The sequence below is a fragment of the Mytilus californianus genome, unplaced genomic scaffold, assembly GCF_021869535.1.
Source record: "Mytilus californianus isolate M0D057914Y unplaced genomic scaffold, xbMytCali1.0.p SCAF_14, whole genome shotgun sequence".
NCBI classification, from domain to species: domain Eukaryota; kingdom Metazoa; phylum Mollusca; class Bivalvia; order Mytilida; family Mytilidae; genus Mytilus; species Mytilus californianus.
In genome coordinates this window covers 4,436,617-4,453,784 of record NW_026262626.1, presented here as the reverse complement: position 1 = coordinate 4,453,784, position 17,168 = coordinate 4,436,617, and the positions used below count along the sequence as shown (strand labels likewise).

Sequence of the window (17,168 nt, the reverse complement as noted above, 5' to 3'; positions counted from 1 at the left end):
AATCAGATTCTTTAAATTTCCACAAACCAAATCCAATTTATTAGTTAAAACCAGTAAAATATAAAGTCAAAATTATTTTGTAGTTTTTTAATAAACATTCTTTTATTTCAGTCTTATCTCTATAGCTGGTAGAACAAGTTAGGTGTAAAGTATTTGTCAGTCCTTTCCAAAATAAATACTTGCGTTAGTGTTGCATTGGGGATGAAATAAACTTCTGACAAAAATTATATTCTTGATGAAAAAAGGTTGCAAGTGTTGCCCAACAATTAGAAATTTCATCTTCAAATTTTTCCTGAAGACATGGAATCTTGAGGTGAAATTTTTTTCCTTACCTAGTAGTAGTGGTAGAACTGTGAGAGTCAAAACAAACTTGTTGAGGTTATAGCCATGGTAGATGTTTTGTTCGAATCAATGTGAAATGAGTTTATTTTGACTTAAACATCTTTGATTAGTGTTTTACTTTATTCCTAATGTATTTGAGTTCAGAACATAACACTGAAAGGGTTTTAATGTTTGTATAATCCATCTTACTCTAATATGCAAGTGACTTTGGTGGCCGATTGTTAGTTCATCTTCTGTATCACAAACCTGTCAACACTGAGGTTGTGAGTTCAAACCCTGCACATGGCATTTGCTTCCAATTCCAATCTTAGTTGACTAGGATTTTTAGTTTTCCCTGCCAATGGGTTGGTGATTCTCTCTGGGCACTCTCCACCATTATAAAACGGACCACCACCAAATAGCAAATAGTGCTGAAAAAGCAATCCATCAAATCAGCAATGAAAAGTATTTAAAAGCAAATATGTAGTTGGCGTTTTTGAACAATTACAATTTTCATATAATCTCAATTTTTTCTGAGTTTTAGATGTTTAAAGACTGACTAGCCCTTTGTTTAGTCCACATTTCAGTGCTATATTCAGTTCATTTTATATGACCGAATTTTTTTTTTTGATTTATATAATGCTATGATGTCGTCGTCCGAAGACACATTTGGTTTCAAGACAATAACTTTAAGTGAATGGATCTCTATGAATTTTTACCAGAAGGTTCAATACCACAAAAGGAAGGTTGGGATTGATTTTTAGGGTGATGGTACCAACAGTTTAGGAATAAGGGGCCAAAAACAAACATTTTTGTAGTTTCCGGACAATAATTTGTGTGTAAGTGTATGGATCTCTCTGAATTGTACCACAAGATTCCATGTCACAAAGGGAAGACTGGGATTAAGTTTGGGGTTAAATGCCCCAAACGTTCAGGAATTACAGGCTAAAAAAGGGGTAAAAAACAAGCATTTTTCTAGTTTCCAGACAATAACTTGTGTATAAGTGTATGGATCTCTCTAAAATTGTACTACAAGGTTCCATACCATAAAGGGAAGGCTGGGATTGAGTTTGGGGGTAATTACTCCAAAAGGTTTTTTTTTGAAATTTTTGAAATCTTCAATTGCACAGTATTGCGCAATAGAACAGTATTGTACAATAGCACAGTATTGGGCAAAAGCAAGAAATCTTCAATTGCACAGTATTGTGCAATAGCGCAGTATTGTGCAATATTGTAGTATTGCACAATAGCACAGTATTGCACAATAGCACAGTATTGGGCAATAGCACAGTATTTACGCAATAGCAAGAAATGTTCAACTGCACAGTATTGCGCAATAGCAAGAAATCTTCTATTGCGCAATAGCAAAAAATCTTCAATTGCACAGTATTGCGCAATAGCAAGAAATCTTCTATTGCACAATAGCAAAAATCTTCAATTGCACAGTATTGCACAATAGCACAGTATTGCACAATAGCACAGTATTGGGCAATAGCACAGTATTTAGGCAATAGCAAGAAATGTTCAACTGCACAGTATTGCGCAATAGCAAAAAATCTTCAATTGCACAGTATTGCGCAATAGCAAGAAATCTTCATTTGCACAGTATTGGGCAATAGCACAGTATTGTACAACAGCAAGAAATCTTCACTTGCACAGTATTGCGCAATAGCAAGAAATCTTCAATTGAAAACAAATACAAATGTTTTAACCAATTTCGATGGGATTAATTAAGTCTTTCATTTTTGGGGGTTCTAATTTTGTATAGTTTTTTTGGATATTAGGCCCGAATTTTTAAATTGGTCTACATTGAGGTCGAAAGGGTCCAAGATTAAACTTTGTTTGATTTCATCAAAAATTGAATTATTGCAGCTGTATGATTTGCTGAATCTTATTGTGCGTTTAGATTTTTATTTTGGGCCCTGTTTTCAAATTAGTTCATATTAAGGTTTGAAGGGTTCAAAATTAAACTTTGTTTGATTTCAACTAAAATTAAATTATTGGTGTTTTTTTATATGCTGAATCTAACCATGTTGTTAGATTTTGGATATCAGACCATTCTACATAAATTAAATGTCCCAATTCAAATTTTTAAGATCTTTGACCACATTTATTTTGTGTCAGAAATCTATATTATGTCAAAAATTTGATCACAATCCAAATTTGGACAGTAAGTATCAAGCTTAAATATTGTGTCCGAACTTGCCCCAACTGTTCAGGGTTCGACCTCTGCAGTCGTATCAGGCTGTGCTCAGCGAAGCATTTTATCTGAATTAGAATGTTTTTTATTCAGGAGAAGTTTGATTTAGACAAATCTTAATAATTATACAATCAGATGCATTCTCATTTTTGTCTTGCGTCAGCGATGTTGAAAAATCAAGACTTAGGTGTGCTGTTTCCGGCAGCAGCATGTCTGTGTCAACAATGTATTAGTTTGATTAGGTCAAGTTTATTGGGAACCACTAGTGGTAGGTCAATGATATTTTGTATGCAGTTGTATTTGCATTTGGAAGTCTCATTTCCATGGAGATTGTATGGCCCCACCACCTCATCATGGTTCATTCACTTTGAAACTTTCACATAGTTTACAAGTTAAAGTTTTTGTTTAAGTTGATTAAAGGGAACCACGTATGATAAGTCAATGGTATTTGGTATGCAGTTTTATAAACATTGGCATTTCACATTTCTATGGAGGTTATTTGGCCTTGCACCTTCAGTCATGATTCATTGACTATGAATGATTTGCATAGTTTACATGTTTGAATATTTTGCCATTTTAATTTCAACATTTGCATTATACCATCAAAATTACAAAACATGAGACATATCTGTGTGTCAACAGTTTATTTATCTTTGTAATATTTCTTTTCCACTGGAAAAAATTAATATTTTCAGCTTTTGCTACAAGAATATTAACTACTTGTTATATCCTATAGATTTTGCAATCTTATTATACACTGCTCAAGTTCATTAAGGTTATCGTGTCTGCTTAAAAAAGATTATGTCTTGTTGTTTTGATATATCAACTTTACTTTGATGAAATGAATTAAAATTGAAGATCATCATCTGAAAGATAATTGCATTTGTGAAAACGTATAGCAAAGCTTGGGGAAACACAATCAAGTGTCTATACTTGTTACAAAAATACCTAATCTAATACAGCAAAGATCTAGAGGAGATTTTAGATATTTTCTAGCTAAAAAAAATGGTGTTTCGCACAATAGGGAAGCAGCAATTGTCGAGAACGTGTTGGATCAACATAACTTTAACAAACTATGTGTGAAATGTATTTATTGTATCACTGACAGCAACGTAATGATGTAATTGAAATATAAACTCCCATCACAACGTGTAGTATCAATTTCTTTAGGAATTACTACATTAATGAAGGTCAGGTTTAACAGGAATAAGATCAAGTCTAATCATTAGAGCTGATAGGACATAAACACCTCATCAAAAACTAAGAAAAGTACATTCTATGGACTATTATAAGGTTCAGTATTTATAAATGTACAATAAACCTTTTTTTATTTGATGGAAAACAATCAGTAAAGTCATTTTGTCACACTGTAGGACTAACTTCTTTTCTATTTGAGTAACTGCATAGCCTCTGTAAAGTCAAGTTGTGTTTTGCTGAAGAATACTTACCAAAGAGTAAGAACATAGGAATGACATACTAACTTAACCTTTTTGAAGTCATTGATACATACCAAAGAATAAGATCTTATGACTGACTTGCTGACTTAACTTAAGTGAAGTCATAGCTACTTACCAAAGAATAAGATCTTAAAACTGACTTGCTGACTTAAGTGAAGTCATAGCTACTTACCAAAGAATAAGATCTTAAAACTGACTTGCTGACTTAACTTAAGTGAAGTCATAGCTACTTACCAAAGAATAAGATCTTAAAACTGACTTGCTGAAGTCATAGCTACTATTTTCCGAAGAAGAGGACCCCACAATGAACTGGTACGCAAAAAGAAATATCCACATTACCGCTTGCTCAACATGGAAGCGGGGTAACAGGAGACTTTATTTGTACAAGTACAAATAAAGCAAAAATTTATTTGTGTACTTGTTATTTGTACAATAGTTAGCTGATTGCAGGATAAAACAAAAAGAAGGTAACAGGAATTACAAACATTATGTCTTCTAACTTATAAAGTAGGACTAATTTATGGCTTGACATGAAAATCAACTTTTCTTTAATTTTGAGTCAGAAACAAGAACTGCCCCCTCATGTTGTACAAAAAAGGTTGCTATCAATATAATATAACACAATCTTATTAAAACTTCAAGGAATGTTTTACGGCAGATATTGGATTTTTTTTTTATCAATGCAGTTTCAGTAATTTGATCCCTGATTAAAAAATTGACATTTTAACTTCTGTCTATGTAAAGAGATATGGTTACAGTTACTTTAATATTTGCATTTATAAATCAGTATATCTGAGGTACTGCCAAGGCTGTATTAGATTTACTAGTGCAAGGAATAAAAGGAATCAAATATCTAATGGATTAATTGTCCGGAATCAGACACTGATATTTAAAATCTGAGGTTATTCAGATTAGGTTTTGATAGTTATTATTTTTTATGGCATTAGGATGCCATTAGAAAATGTCAAGCTTCCTTCTTAATTAGATTCATCATTGGCTACTTCTCTTAAATGGTATTTTGATAATTATTGAAAATTGAAAATGATTTCTGTCAAATATTCTCTAAAAACCCAATTTATGATTTTATGCAGAATAGTTCATAGTTTTTGATTTATTATGTATAAAAGAACAGATCTGTTGAAAAAAATTGTAATACTTTACAATGACTTTGAAGAAATTCAAATTATTTCATGGATTAAATGATTCACTGCAATGTACTTTAAACATGGTATATTTTCATGGGTTTTTATTTTTGTGTTTTCAGTAGATAAATCTTTTGCGTGGGGGATTAATTTTCACTTCATATCAATATTATGATTTCTAAAAGCAAATCGTGCAGGACATATATTCGCTCATTTGATGTGAACAAGAAATCTATAAAAAAAAAAAAAACGTTACAGTATTTAATATTGAAAATCTCGAGATTTTTTTTATCATAAATTTATGGATTAATTTATTCAATAAAACATTTTACTATAATATTAAAGTAAACCACTGCATTCCACATTCAATTTTAACATTTTAATTTGGATAATTTTATTTGTTATCTGTCGTAGGTTACTGTCATCATAGAGCACAATTTTCTTTGTACAAATTCCATTAATTTTTCATGCAGGAAGATGTACAACAACAAACTCTTCAATGTTATATTTATTTTTATTTTGAAAGATAAACTGTTCTTCAAGAATCTAGCAAGGACATGTCTGTACTTGTAAACTTAAGTTAAAAAGAAAACTATTTTATTGTAATATTACACTGAACTTCCATGACCATGCACCTTCCTCCTTTTAACACTTATTAGCAAAGAACAATAACTCTGAAGTAAATTATTTTATAGTGATAAAATTAATTGAAATATTCATTTATAGCTTCAAATTTTTCTATACCCGTTAACATCAAACTTTTTTTCTTCATTTTTTTTAAACATAATGATTATATATTTTATATAGATATAGGAAGATGTGGTATGAGTGCCAATGAGACAACTCTCCATCCAAGTTACAATTTATAAAAGTAAACCATTATAGGTCAAGGTACGGCCTTCAACACAGAGCATTGGCTCAAACCGAACAGCAAGCTATAAAGGGCCCCAAAAAAAATTACTAGTGTAAAACCATTCAAACGGGAACCAACGGTCTAATCTATATAAAAACGAGAAACGAGAAACACACATGAACTACATAAACAGACGACAACTACTGTAATCAGATTCCTGACTTAGGACAGGTGCAAACATTTGCAGCGGGATTAAACGTTTTAATGGTACCAAACCTTCTCCCTTTTCTGAAACAATAGTATAACATCACAACATAGAAAAACACACTATAAAATATCAATTGGAAGGCTTAACTTGTCTATTAAAAAAAAGAAGAAAACAACACTTCATAAATTTCATGCAACAGATGTACTTTCCTGGATTTACCTTTCTCTTGAAGCTGAATATTTGAAAGCCAAGGATGTATAAGAACCGAAACAGTTGAAGAGCTATATGACCAAAAAGAACCTATATCATTTGGTCTCTTGTGGAGAGTTGTCTCATTGGCAATCATACCACATCTTCTTATTTTTATACTAAAAAAAATAGCCAAAGCCAACCATGCTTGGAACTAGATAATGTTGAATTATGCTGAATAAGCATAAATCTGCCATGCAGGTACTTTCTGTTTCTTGACAGTGTTAAATTTCCTACACTCAAAAAAACTTCAAATTTTCATCAAAATACATGTTGATTTGTATCACAATCAAGTTTGCAAATCTTCAATAGATATAGGAAGATGTGGTATGAGTGCCAATGAGACAACTCTCCATCAAAGTTACAATTTATAAAAGTAAACCATTATAGGTTCAAGCATACATGTTGATTTGTATCACAATCAAGTTTGCTATTCTTCAATACAGTCACTTCTTATTTGCAAATACTAAATGTGTTTTGAACATGAGGTGATATTCCTTTTCCATTGACTGCCTTATTTAGTAGTCTTGTGGTAGCATGTGAGAGGTTGTTGGAAAGATCTCCAGCTGGGTAACCAAAGCATTTAGAGCAAATCTGACTAGTGGTAAAAATGTTCATTAGGTCAAGTTCTATCAGCCCTGAAATTTTCAGATGAATCTAACAACCCATTGTTGGGTTGCTGCCACTAAATTGGTAATTTTAAGTTTTTTTTGTTTTTATCTTGAATATTTTTATAGATAAAGATAAACTGTAACAGCAAAAATGTTCAGCAAAGTAACATCTAATAATAAGTTTAAATGACCAAAATTGTCAATTGACCCCTTAAGGAGTTATTGCCCTTTAAGGACAATTTTACACAATTTGTCTATCATGTTTTCTAACTTTAAAAAATCTTCTCCTCTGAAAATACTGAACCAAATTAAACCAAACTTAAGCTGAATGATTCTTAGGTTATCTAGAATAAAGTTTGTGTTTTATTTTCTGTTTCCTCAGAAAACATGTCTGCCATGGCTAAAAATAGAACATAGGGTAAAATGCAGTTTTTGACTTGTATCTCAAAAACTAAAGCATTTAGAGCCAATCAGACAAGAAGTTAAAGTATTCATTAGGTCAAGGTCTACCTGCCCTGAACTTATCAGCTAAATCGGGTATCTGATTTTTAGGTTATTGCCCATGAATTGATGATTTTAAGGAAATTTTGCAGTTTTCGGTTATTATCTTGAATATTATTATAGATAAAGATAAACTGTAAACAGCAAAAATGTTCAGCGAAGTAAGATCTACAAATAAGTTTTATATGACCAAAATTGTCAATTGAACCCTTAAGGAGTTATTGTCCTTTAAAGACAATTTTTCACAATTTGTTCATCTAGTTTGATTACTTTAAGAAATCTTCTACTTTGAAACTGCTGAATCAATTTCAGCCAAACTTGGGCTGAATGAGTTTCAGAGTATCTAGTATAAATTTTATATTTTATTTCCTTATATGTCAAGAAACATAGCCACAATGGGTAAAATGGAACATAGGGTAAAATGCGTTTTTTGGCTTTTGAAGAAAATATGACTGATACAAAGAACATTTAAATGGCATTTTTAAGCCACTCATTAATATAAATTGAAAAGCAAAAATAATCATTGATGAAAGATTTAAGCAAAAAATTACAGGTGAGCAATTCAGGCTCTTGAGAGCCTCTTGTTTTTTATCTTCTTTCTTTTTCCAAGTTTTCACAAAAACTTTATATATCTGGACCAAAAACTGGCCCAAATTTCGCTTTTCCTGTTACACTTATTTAAACAGTGGTATGAGAGTGAAAAGTTTAAATTACTACATTGTTGTTTTATTACATAATTCTATCATCATGATCATGGAAATAAAAAGTGATTAGGACTGAATATATGTTCTGAAACCTAATCTGTATTCATTGAAGTTTTAGCATGTCATTGTCAATTCGGGGAAACCAAAGGCGTTAAAATTTTTCTTAAAAAACAGTGCATTTGTGCGAAAGTAGATCAAGGCTCTAATCAAATGGAAATCAAAGATGAGACCTTGAAGCTATTCCATAATAGTTATGAAAGGATCTGAGTCTTGTTACAGAACTTTCTTTGAAAACATTGAGTTGAAACATCACATTAACATCCTGTTCTCCTATGATGTAGCAAAACATTTAACAGTTAGTTTTCTATATTTAGAAAATGGATTTTACGTCAATTTAAACAGATAGTATGATTCGGTGTTCAATTTCTTTGAACAAATATTGGATGTCCTCGTAGTAGATGATTGGATAGTGTTGTCCGCCACAGCGGACGGTGATGAAAATTGATCAGCATGGCGAATTTTTAGTAATTAGATTTTGTTGAGGAAACAGATTAGGTGTTTAGAATGGCAGGAATATTGATCTAGGTCACTGTGATTATCATCCAAGATTAATGTAATAAGTCTTTAAAAGGTTATAGACATTTGTCTTATGGCCTAGGCATTGATTCATCATGGTATAAGATATCATGTGTCTCATCACATCAATGACAATGTTGCTAGTTTGCATTTTTTTTGTCTGCCTAAATGCCTTTTTGTATTTGGTAATTAGATTTTTTTTTAAATGGACGATTTCTACAAATACCAGCATTCTGGTTCAACAAAATTAATCAAGATACCATGTGTCTCTTTGCATCAATGACAATGTTGCTAGTTTGCGGTAGAAAAACATGTTGTTTTGTCTGACTTAATGCCTTTTTGAATTTGGTAATAAAAATGAAAAAAAAAAACAAACGATTTCGACAAACACCAGCATTTTGGTCTCACAAAATTAATCAAGCCCCAGTCAAATACTGTAATAAAAAAAAGTTTCATGTCAATGGTAAATACTCCATAATGAATTTATTATAGATCAGCTGACACAGTAAATCAATTACAAAAGTATAATAATAAACCCACACAGATACAAAACATCATCCATGTAACAGTTCATACATGTATATTGTTCTCCCACTAGGGAAATACAGGCAACGTTTCCATGGTCATAATTTATCTTTAGCTCAAAATTTAAAGTTTCAAATGCATCCAACATTAATACAGAATCATTATTCATCACAAAAAAATACATTGTAAAGGTCAGATTCGTGCTGCATGAACTATCGTATTTGATTTCAACGATAGAAATCTCTGTATTACTGAAAAATTATTACACCAGGGTTTTCGATATCACAAACTAGTCAAAACATTTACTAAATTTTATCATCGGTACAAGGACATCATTCGTAAATATAAATCAACATGCAGATATCTGAAGGACGCCTCGGGGTGCGGGAGTTTCTCGCTGCATTGAAGACCCATTGGTGGCCTTCGGCTGTTGTCTGCTCTATGGTCGGGTTGTTGTCTCTTTGACACATTCCCCATTTCCATTCTCAATTTTATCTTATACGTTCAGGTATTTCACATCCAATATTTTATGGTAATATTCTTTACAAAGCACAAAAATTTCGGCATTCACCTCAAAAGCTAACCAAACCTTTAAACAGACTTATTCGGAAAGGATATAGTTACGATACCATTGTCAAGTCATTAAGGATTGCATATTTTGGTATTAATATTGATTCACTCATAAGGTCTTTGCATCGGAAATAACACATTTATTCTAAAACCAGTTATTGGCATTATACAGGTTATGTTCTTCTCATATATTTTATGATGGTATGATACTAAACCCCTTACGGGAGGGATTGTACTTGATTTTCATATGATGAAGACATAATCTTTCAATCAGTTTAATTGAGGTCTGGAGCTGGCATGTCAGTAACTGCTAGTAGTCCTTTGTTCATTTATGTATCATTGTTATTTTGCTTAGCTTCTTTTGTTACCTATTCTGACATCGGAATCAGACTTCTTTTGAACTGAGTTTTACTGTGCGTATTGCTGTGTGTTTCTTTATTCTACATTAGCTAGAGGTATAGGGGGAGGGTTGAGATCTCACAAAACATGTTTAACCCTGCCGCATTTTTGCGCCTGTCCCAAGTCAGGAGCCTCTGGCCTTTGTTAGTCTTGTATGTTTTTTTAATTTTAGTTCATTTATATGTTTTGAAGTTTAGTGTGACGTCCATTTTCACTGAACTAGTACACAATTTTATTTAGGGGCCAGCTGAGGACCACCTCTGGGTGCGGGATTTTCTCGCTGCATTGAAGACCCATTGGTGGCCTTCGGCTGTTGTCTGCTCTTTGGTCGGGTTGTTGTCTCTTTGACATATTCCCCATTTCCAATCTCAATTTTATCATAATTTATCTGGAAAATGAAATTTAAGATTCTGTTGTGGATTTGAAAATTTTCATAATGAGTTCAAAAACATTACAAAACTTCTAAATAATTAGTTAAATCAAAAGGTGAAAAAAAAAAAACAATTGGCTGAAAATCTCCATGTATATAAAGTACATTAGCTTGTTTTGCTTTAGATATTTGATTAACTAGAAGTGAAGTCTGAAGATATTTTTTATGTGTAATATAGTCATAATTATATCTTTCATGTTCATGTACATGTACATGTATCATTAACCAGACCAGTGTTGTGCTTGTAACAGAACAACTTTGCCTTTCTACATTTTTCTATTGCACATAGTATTGTCTGTCCTGTAACTTTCATGTATCCATTTTGATTGCCTGATAGTATCTTCAGATTTATGTTGACGAAAAGTAGCAAAGTATACTGAATGTGCAGAAATTTGGAGAATATTTCAGTGAGACCTGACAACAGTTGTATTATACCTCAGATCAGTTACAATGGCTGCTATAAAGTTATTCTTATAACAGAAAGTGTAACACCATGCAGTCTACATGTACTGCATACTTTATTCTATTTTTGAATATTCATTTTCTAATTTCAGCTTCTTATTGGATTTGAAAGTGGTACCATAGTATTATGGGATTTGAAATCAAAGCAGGCAGAATTTAGATACAACTCCCCTGAGGTAAGACTTTGATGAACACTATTATTTTGTAGAATGTCCATAAAGATTATAAATTCGTGTATAAATGTATACAATTGTATTCAATTTGAAAGGGACATTAGTTTTTATACACCCGTTTACGGTATACCGTTGTCCATCTGTCCGTCCGTCTGTCAGTCCGTCCGTCGTCAACATGTCGGAAATTAACTAAAAAAAGCTTTAACCAATATGCCTGAAACTTTGGTGAATTGTTTATATCTATTGATGTGAGCTCCCTTTCGTTTTTTATAAATTTCAGATTTACCGTTTCTGAGTTTTGGGGTTTTATTCATTAAAAAAGGGGGGATTTTCCAGTTTTCCGACAATAACTAAAGAATGCTTTCACCAACTTGCAAGAAAATTTTGGTGAATTGTTTATATCTATTGACATGAGCTCCCTTTCGATTTTTATAAATTTTAGATTTTAAGTTTCCTAGTTACAGGGTTTTATTCATAAAAGATTTTACGTTTCCGAGTTACAGGGTTTTATTCATGAAAAAAAGGGTGATTTTCCAGTTTTTGGACAATAACTAAATAATGCTTTCAGCAGGTCTCATGAAACTTTGGTGAATTGTTTATATCTGTTGATGTAAGCTCCCTTTAGAATTTTATAAATTTTAGATTTTACATTTCTGAGTTATTGGGTTTTATTCATTAAAAAAGGGGGGATTTTCCAGTTTTTGGACAATAACTCAAAAATGCTTTCAGCAGTTCTCATGAAACTTTGGTGAATTATTTATAGCTATTGATGTAATCTCCCTATTGATTTTCATAAATTTCAAATATGACATTGAGAAGAAATTGAACTTTATTTGTTTATAGTCTGACAACAGATTTACTAAGTATTGCGCAACAGCACAGTGTATTGCACAACAGCAAGAAATCTTTAATTGAATATAAATTCAATTCATATAACCAATTTCAAGTTCCTTGACTACATTTATTCAGAAACCTATAATATGTCAAATATTTAATTACAATCCAAATTCAGACCTGTATCAAGCTTGAATATTGTGTCCATTTTTGCCCCAACTGTTCAGGGTTGGACCTCTGCGGGCGTATCCAGCTGCGCTCAGCGAAGCAGTTTATTTAAAACCCTGTAGGCACAACCTTCTGTTCCAATATTTGCAAGATTTTTTTTCTCAATGTAGGTCCACCCACTTTTCAGGATGCAAAATTTACTACATGTAATTCATAATCTTTCAATTCATTTATTGTTCCACAAATTTTTTATGAGGGTACCACTACAAATATCAGCTATATTGTGAGGATTTTACCTTTTTATCTTTTTTGAATCCCCTTCCAATATTAATCAAAGTTTACCTTGCATTTCTGATTTGTCCAAACATTCCAAATTTAAGATTTTGCTGTCAAGAGTACCTTGTGAATTTTTGTGTTTCCTGACAACGTACAGCTGTGGCAACACTTAATGTCTTTCATGTCTTAAATTTCACACTTTGTTAGTCCAAAAATTTCTTGAAAAGAGCTGGACACAATTCAGCCAAACCTGCAGAGATTCTTCTACAGAACATGATGTTGTGTATTGGCTATTTTGTCATGTTTGTTTTGTTTATCCTGATGATTATTGGGTTTCCCATACCAAAGATATGGACTTTGCCATTTCTGCTTGAGATTGCTTATTTTGAGAACTCCTTGAAAATGGCATGCAATTCAACCAGATTTTCCATACCTAAACATGGACTTTGCCATTTCTACTTTAATTATATGGAGAGGTCAGGTGACACACATCTTTCTTAGAAGACTCTTATTTTTTTTTTTGCACCCAACATTCTTTCTTATAATGTCCAGTTTGTATGCACAAGATATAAATTGTTAACTTTTTGTGAAAAAGTTTTAGATTCTGCACAAAAACACCCTAATGTCAAATGATAATGATATTTATTCACTCAAGAGAAAAAATGTGAGCTGCCCAGCATTTTGAAATTTTGACTATAAAAAATTGATAGATATCTTAATAAATGTTAAAGTGGTAGAATTATTTAATGAAAATTTCAAGTTATGATATTCCAAAAAGATTTATATATAAGCAGTCTTCATGATTAACTTTGAATCTACAGACCTGAAACTCAATTTTAACAAAAATTCTTTTGGCCTGTAGACCTTATTTTTAAAGGCTTACTGAAATTTTACAAGCCTCTGCTGGTGGGCATGTGGTTAAGCGTGAAGTCTGGACAAGAAGGGAAATCATAGTAAAAACTTAATCAACATCTCGTTTGTAAAAAAAAGATATTAAACTGGTCTGAACTGGTTAGAAGGGTTTAAATGCATGAAGAATTTAGAGAAATATATAAGTATTATCACTTCATGGAGTGTGATACGATATTTCTACACTCTCTAGACAGTTAAATGTTCATATTTAAAACATGAGGCTTACCAAGCTTTTTAAGTATTTGAAATTTATCTGTCCAGAGTAGAGAAATATTGTATTGCACGCGTTTCAGTGGGAGGATCTGTTTCTCCTTTATTATTATTAGACAATTTGTAGACATAATTTTATCTTTCTTTTTCAATGATCTGCAAAAATATGTGTTCATTCTATATGACATCATCAAGCATGGTCGTCTTTTTTCATGACATCACAATAGCAAATTCTGAGAAAACAAGAAAATTTGACTTCATAATTGAATTTTGACCAATGAAGAACTGAGATCACACATACCTCAGGTTGATTATAAAAAATGATGAACCAGTTGGGGAAGGATAAATCAGATAATTATATAAGAAGTATAGAGAGTTCGTTACGTTATTACTATTTGCTGTTCATGGTTTAATGAAACATCACAGAGTAAAAGCAGAGCCTTTATTTAAATGCTAGTTATAAATTGAATACTTTGGAACCTTTACTTAGCAGACGAAGCATATGCTTCTATTTACTTTAGGCTAACGAAGATTTAACTTCACAATACTGTACAATACTCATTAAAATGTCAGAGTATCATTTGGGAACTGTTATAGGGTTTTATAAACAATTATATTGTAAAGCCTTTAAACATAAAATCACTGGGTCAATAGACATTGTGTAAGATGTAAATATTTACTTTTAATTATCCCAATATGTGGCTATTGAATACAATTTGTTTTGTGTGTAGCCTGAGATCTTTACTAAAAATATTTATGGTATTAATATAGGGATAATCTGTTGAATGGAACCAAAATAGGATATATTTGGTCATTTTCTAATGAGCTATTGTGAAAATTTAAGATTTTAAGAATAATTTGATTGTCACATAAGTGGTATAGGCTTAAATAGATAAAATTTATTAAGAAATGTAAGGAAAAGTTTCCTGTTACAAAATTTATTTAGAAATGTTTATATTTTATTCTCTGAAGGGTTTTCTCTTTCATATTATGGAGTTTACTTTATCATATATATCTTATTAGACTTATTAATTGGTTTTCATCTATTTTACATAGAACTATTTCTACTTTAAATTTTAAATGAAGAAATGGTGGAAATTTCTCATGAATCAGTTTTAAGTCTGCAATATGTAATTCCACATCATTACAAGCCTTTTCTGTTATAACTTTCACAAATCTTATAGATCCATCCTGAAAATTTGAGGTTTTTTTTTTACTTATATTTTTTTTACCTTTTTAAGCCCAACCTATGGGCATTATGTTTTTTCGGTCTGTGTGTCCACCCGTCCGTCTGTCCCGCTGCAGGTTAAAGTTTTTGGTCAAGGTAGTTTTTGATGAAGTTGAAGTCCAATCAACTTGAAACTTAGTACACATGTTCCCTATGATATGATCTTTCTAATTTTAAGGTCAAATTAGAGTTTTGACCCTAATTTCATGGTCCACTGAACTTAGAAAATGATAGTGCGATTGGGGCATCCGTGTACTATGGACACATTCTTGTTTCACATTGTTAAACATTCACAGATGACTCTTGGAAAAAAAGATTGAATGATTTGAAGATTGGAGAGTTTTTGGAAATTATTAGGCCAAAATGTTCTTCAAATTTTGATATAAAACAAGAAATCTACAAATTGTTGTAAGTTGTCCTTTTTCTCTTTGACTTTCAACATTGATCCAATCAATCATGATCAGTAAAGCAGCAAGACATGTTGGAGTGTTCACCCTTGTACTTCATGATAAATAAAGCAGCAAGACATGTTGGAGTGTTCACCCTTGTTGTTCTTCATGATAAGTAAAGCAGCAAGACATGTTAAGAGTTTTCACCCTTGTTGTACTTCATGATCAGTAAAGCAGCAAGACATGTTAGAGTTTTCACCCTTGTTGTACTTCATGATCAGTAAAGCAGCAAGACATGTTAGAGTTTTCACCCTTGTACTTCATGATCAGTAAAGTAGCAAGACATGTTAGAGTTTTCACCCTTGTTGTACTTCATGATCAGTAAAGCAGCAAGACATGTTAGAGTTTTCACCCTTGTTGTACTTCATGATCAGTAAAGCAGCAAGACATGTTAGAGTTTTCACCCTTGTTGTACTTCATGATCAGTAAAGCAGCAAGACATGTTAGAGTTTTCACCCTTGTACTTCATGATCAGTAAAGCAGCAAGACATGTTAGAGTTTTCACCCTTGTACTTCATGATCAGTAAAGTAGCAAGACATGTTAGAGTTTTCACCCTTGTTGTACTTTATGGTCAGTAAAGCAGCAAGACATGTTAGAGTTTTCACCCTTGTTGTACTTTATGGTCAGTAAAGCAGCAAGACATGTTAGAGTTTTCACCCTTGTTGTACTTCATGATCAGTAAAGCAGCAAGACATGTTAGAGTTTTCACCCTTGTTGTACTTTATGGTCAGTAAAGCAGCAAGACATGTTAGAGTTTTCACCCTTGTTGTACTTTATGGTCAGTAAAGCAGCAAGACATGTTAGAGTTTTCACCCTTGTTGTACTTCATGATCAGTAAAGCAGCAAGACATGTTAGAGTTTTCACCCTTGTTGTACTTTTGTCTAGGTTTAATATCTATGTATTTCAATCTGCTGTTTGTCCAACATGTATTTTCGTCAGACATTTTTGGAAAGACTTCCTTTCAAACACCCCCCCCCCCTTTGTTGACAACATGAGCAAAGACATACAAGAAGGGGGTTGCACTTTTCTCTAGTGTTACTAAACAGCATTACTTCAAATTTGGTCAGCAGCTTGACAAAAATGAGTTGTAACGTGTAAGAGCTCTCTTTTTTACACCTACTCCTTTTCAGATTCTATGAATTATGAGTGGGGATACGCTTAGAATGATAACATGTGTATTCTTGTTTTACTTCTCTATTTGCTATATATGTCAGTTTATAATATTTGCAGGCTCTGAGATCTGTTTCCTGGCATCATGAGGGGAAGCAGTTTATGTGTAGCCATTCAGATGGTAGTTTAACGAGATATAATGTTCGACAGCCACCAAAATACATAGATTTAATGATGCCACATGGTAATGTATTACAAATATCTGTCAAAAGTTAACAGTATCTATAGAATACAAATGAAAAATACTGTTTTGAATAACCAGACATTGTCTTGAAATATAAAATTTATTTGTACAAGGCTTAGAAACACGTAGTATGCAAGGCTTTTCCAAGCTTTTCTATCTGCTTTCAAGCTGAGAACAAATAAAATTTTGTTATACGACAATGTAAGGTTATTCTCTTTATACATGTTATACTAAAACTCACAACTGTTCCAAATGAAATATTTAGGGTAAAAACCATCAATTTTGGATTTGAAGGGGACGAGTTGGACAATGTAAAATTCCTCTACAGAAACGCATTGTCAACTTCATAAATAA

General features: G+C 32.1%; 1 protein-coding gene across 5 annotated transcripts in view; it reads left to right on the top strand.

The window, feature by feature from the left end:
• Window positions 1-17,168, top strand: part of LOC127724051 (syntaxin-binding protein 5-like) — a 102,092-nt gene that overhangs the window by 35,191 nt on the left and 49,733 nt on the right. For all 5 annotated transcript variants that reach the window (XM_052230828.1, XM_052230827.1, XM_052230826.1 and 2 more), the window contains exons 7-8: window positions 11,301-11,384; window positions 16,691-16,814. In XM_052230828.1, coding sequence (XP_052086788.1) covers window positions 11,301-11,384; window positions 16,691-16,814 — 208 coding nt within the window. The remainder of the gene's footprint in view (window positions 1-11,300; window positions 11,385-16,690; window positions 16,815-17,168) is intronic.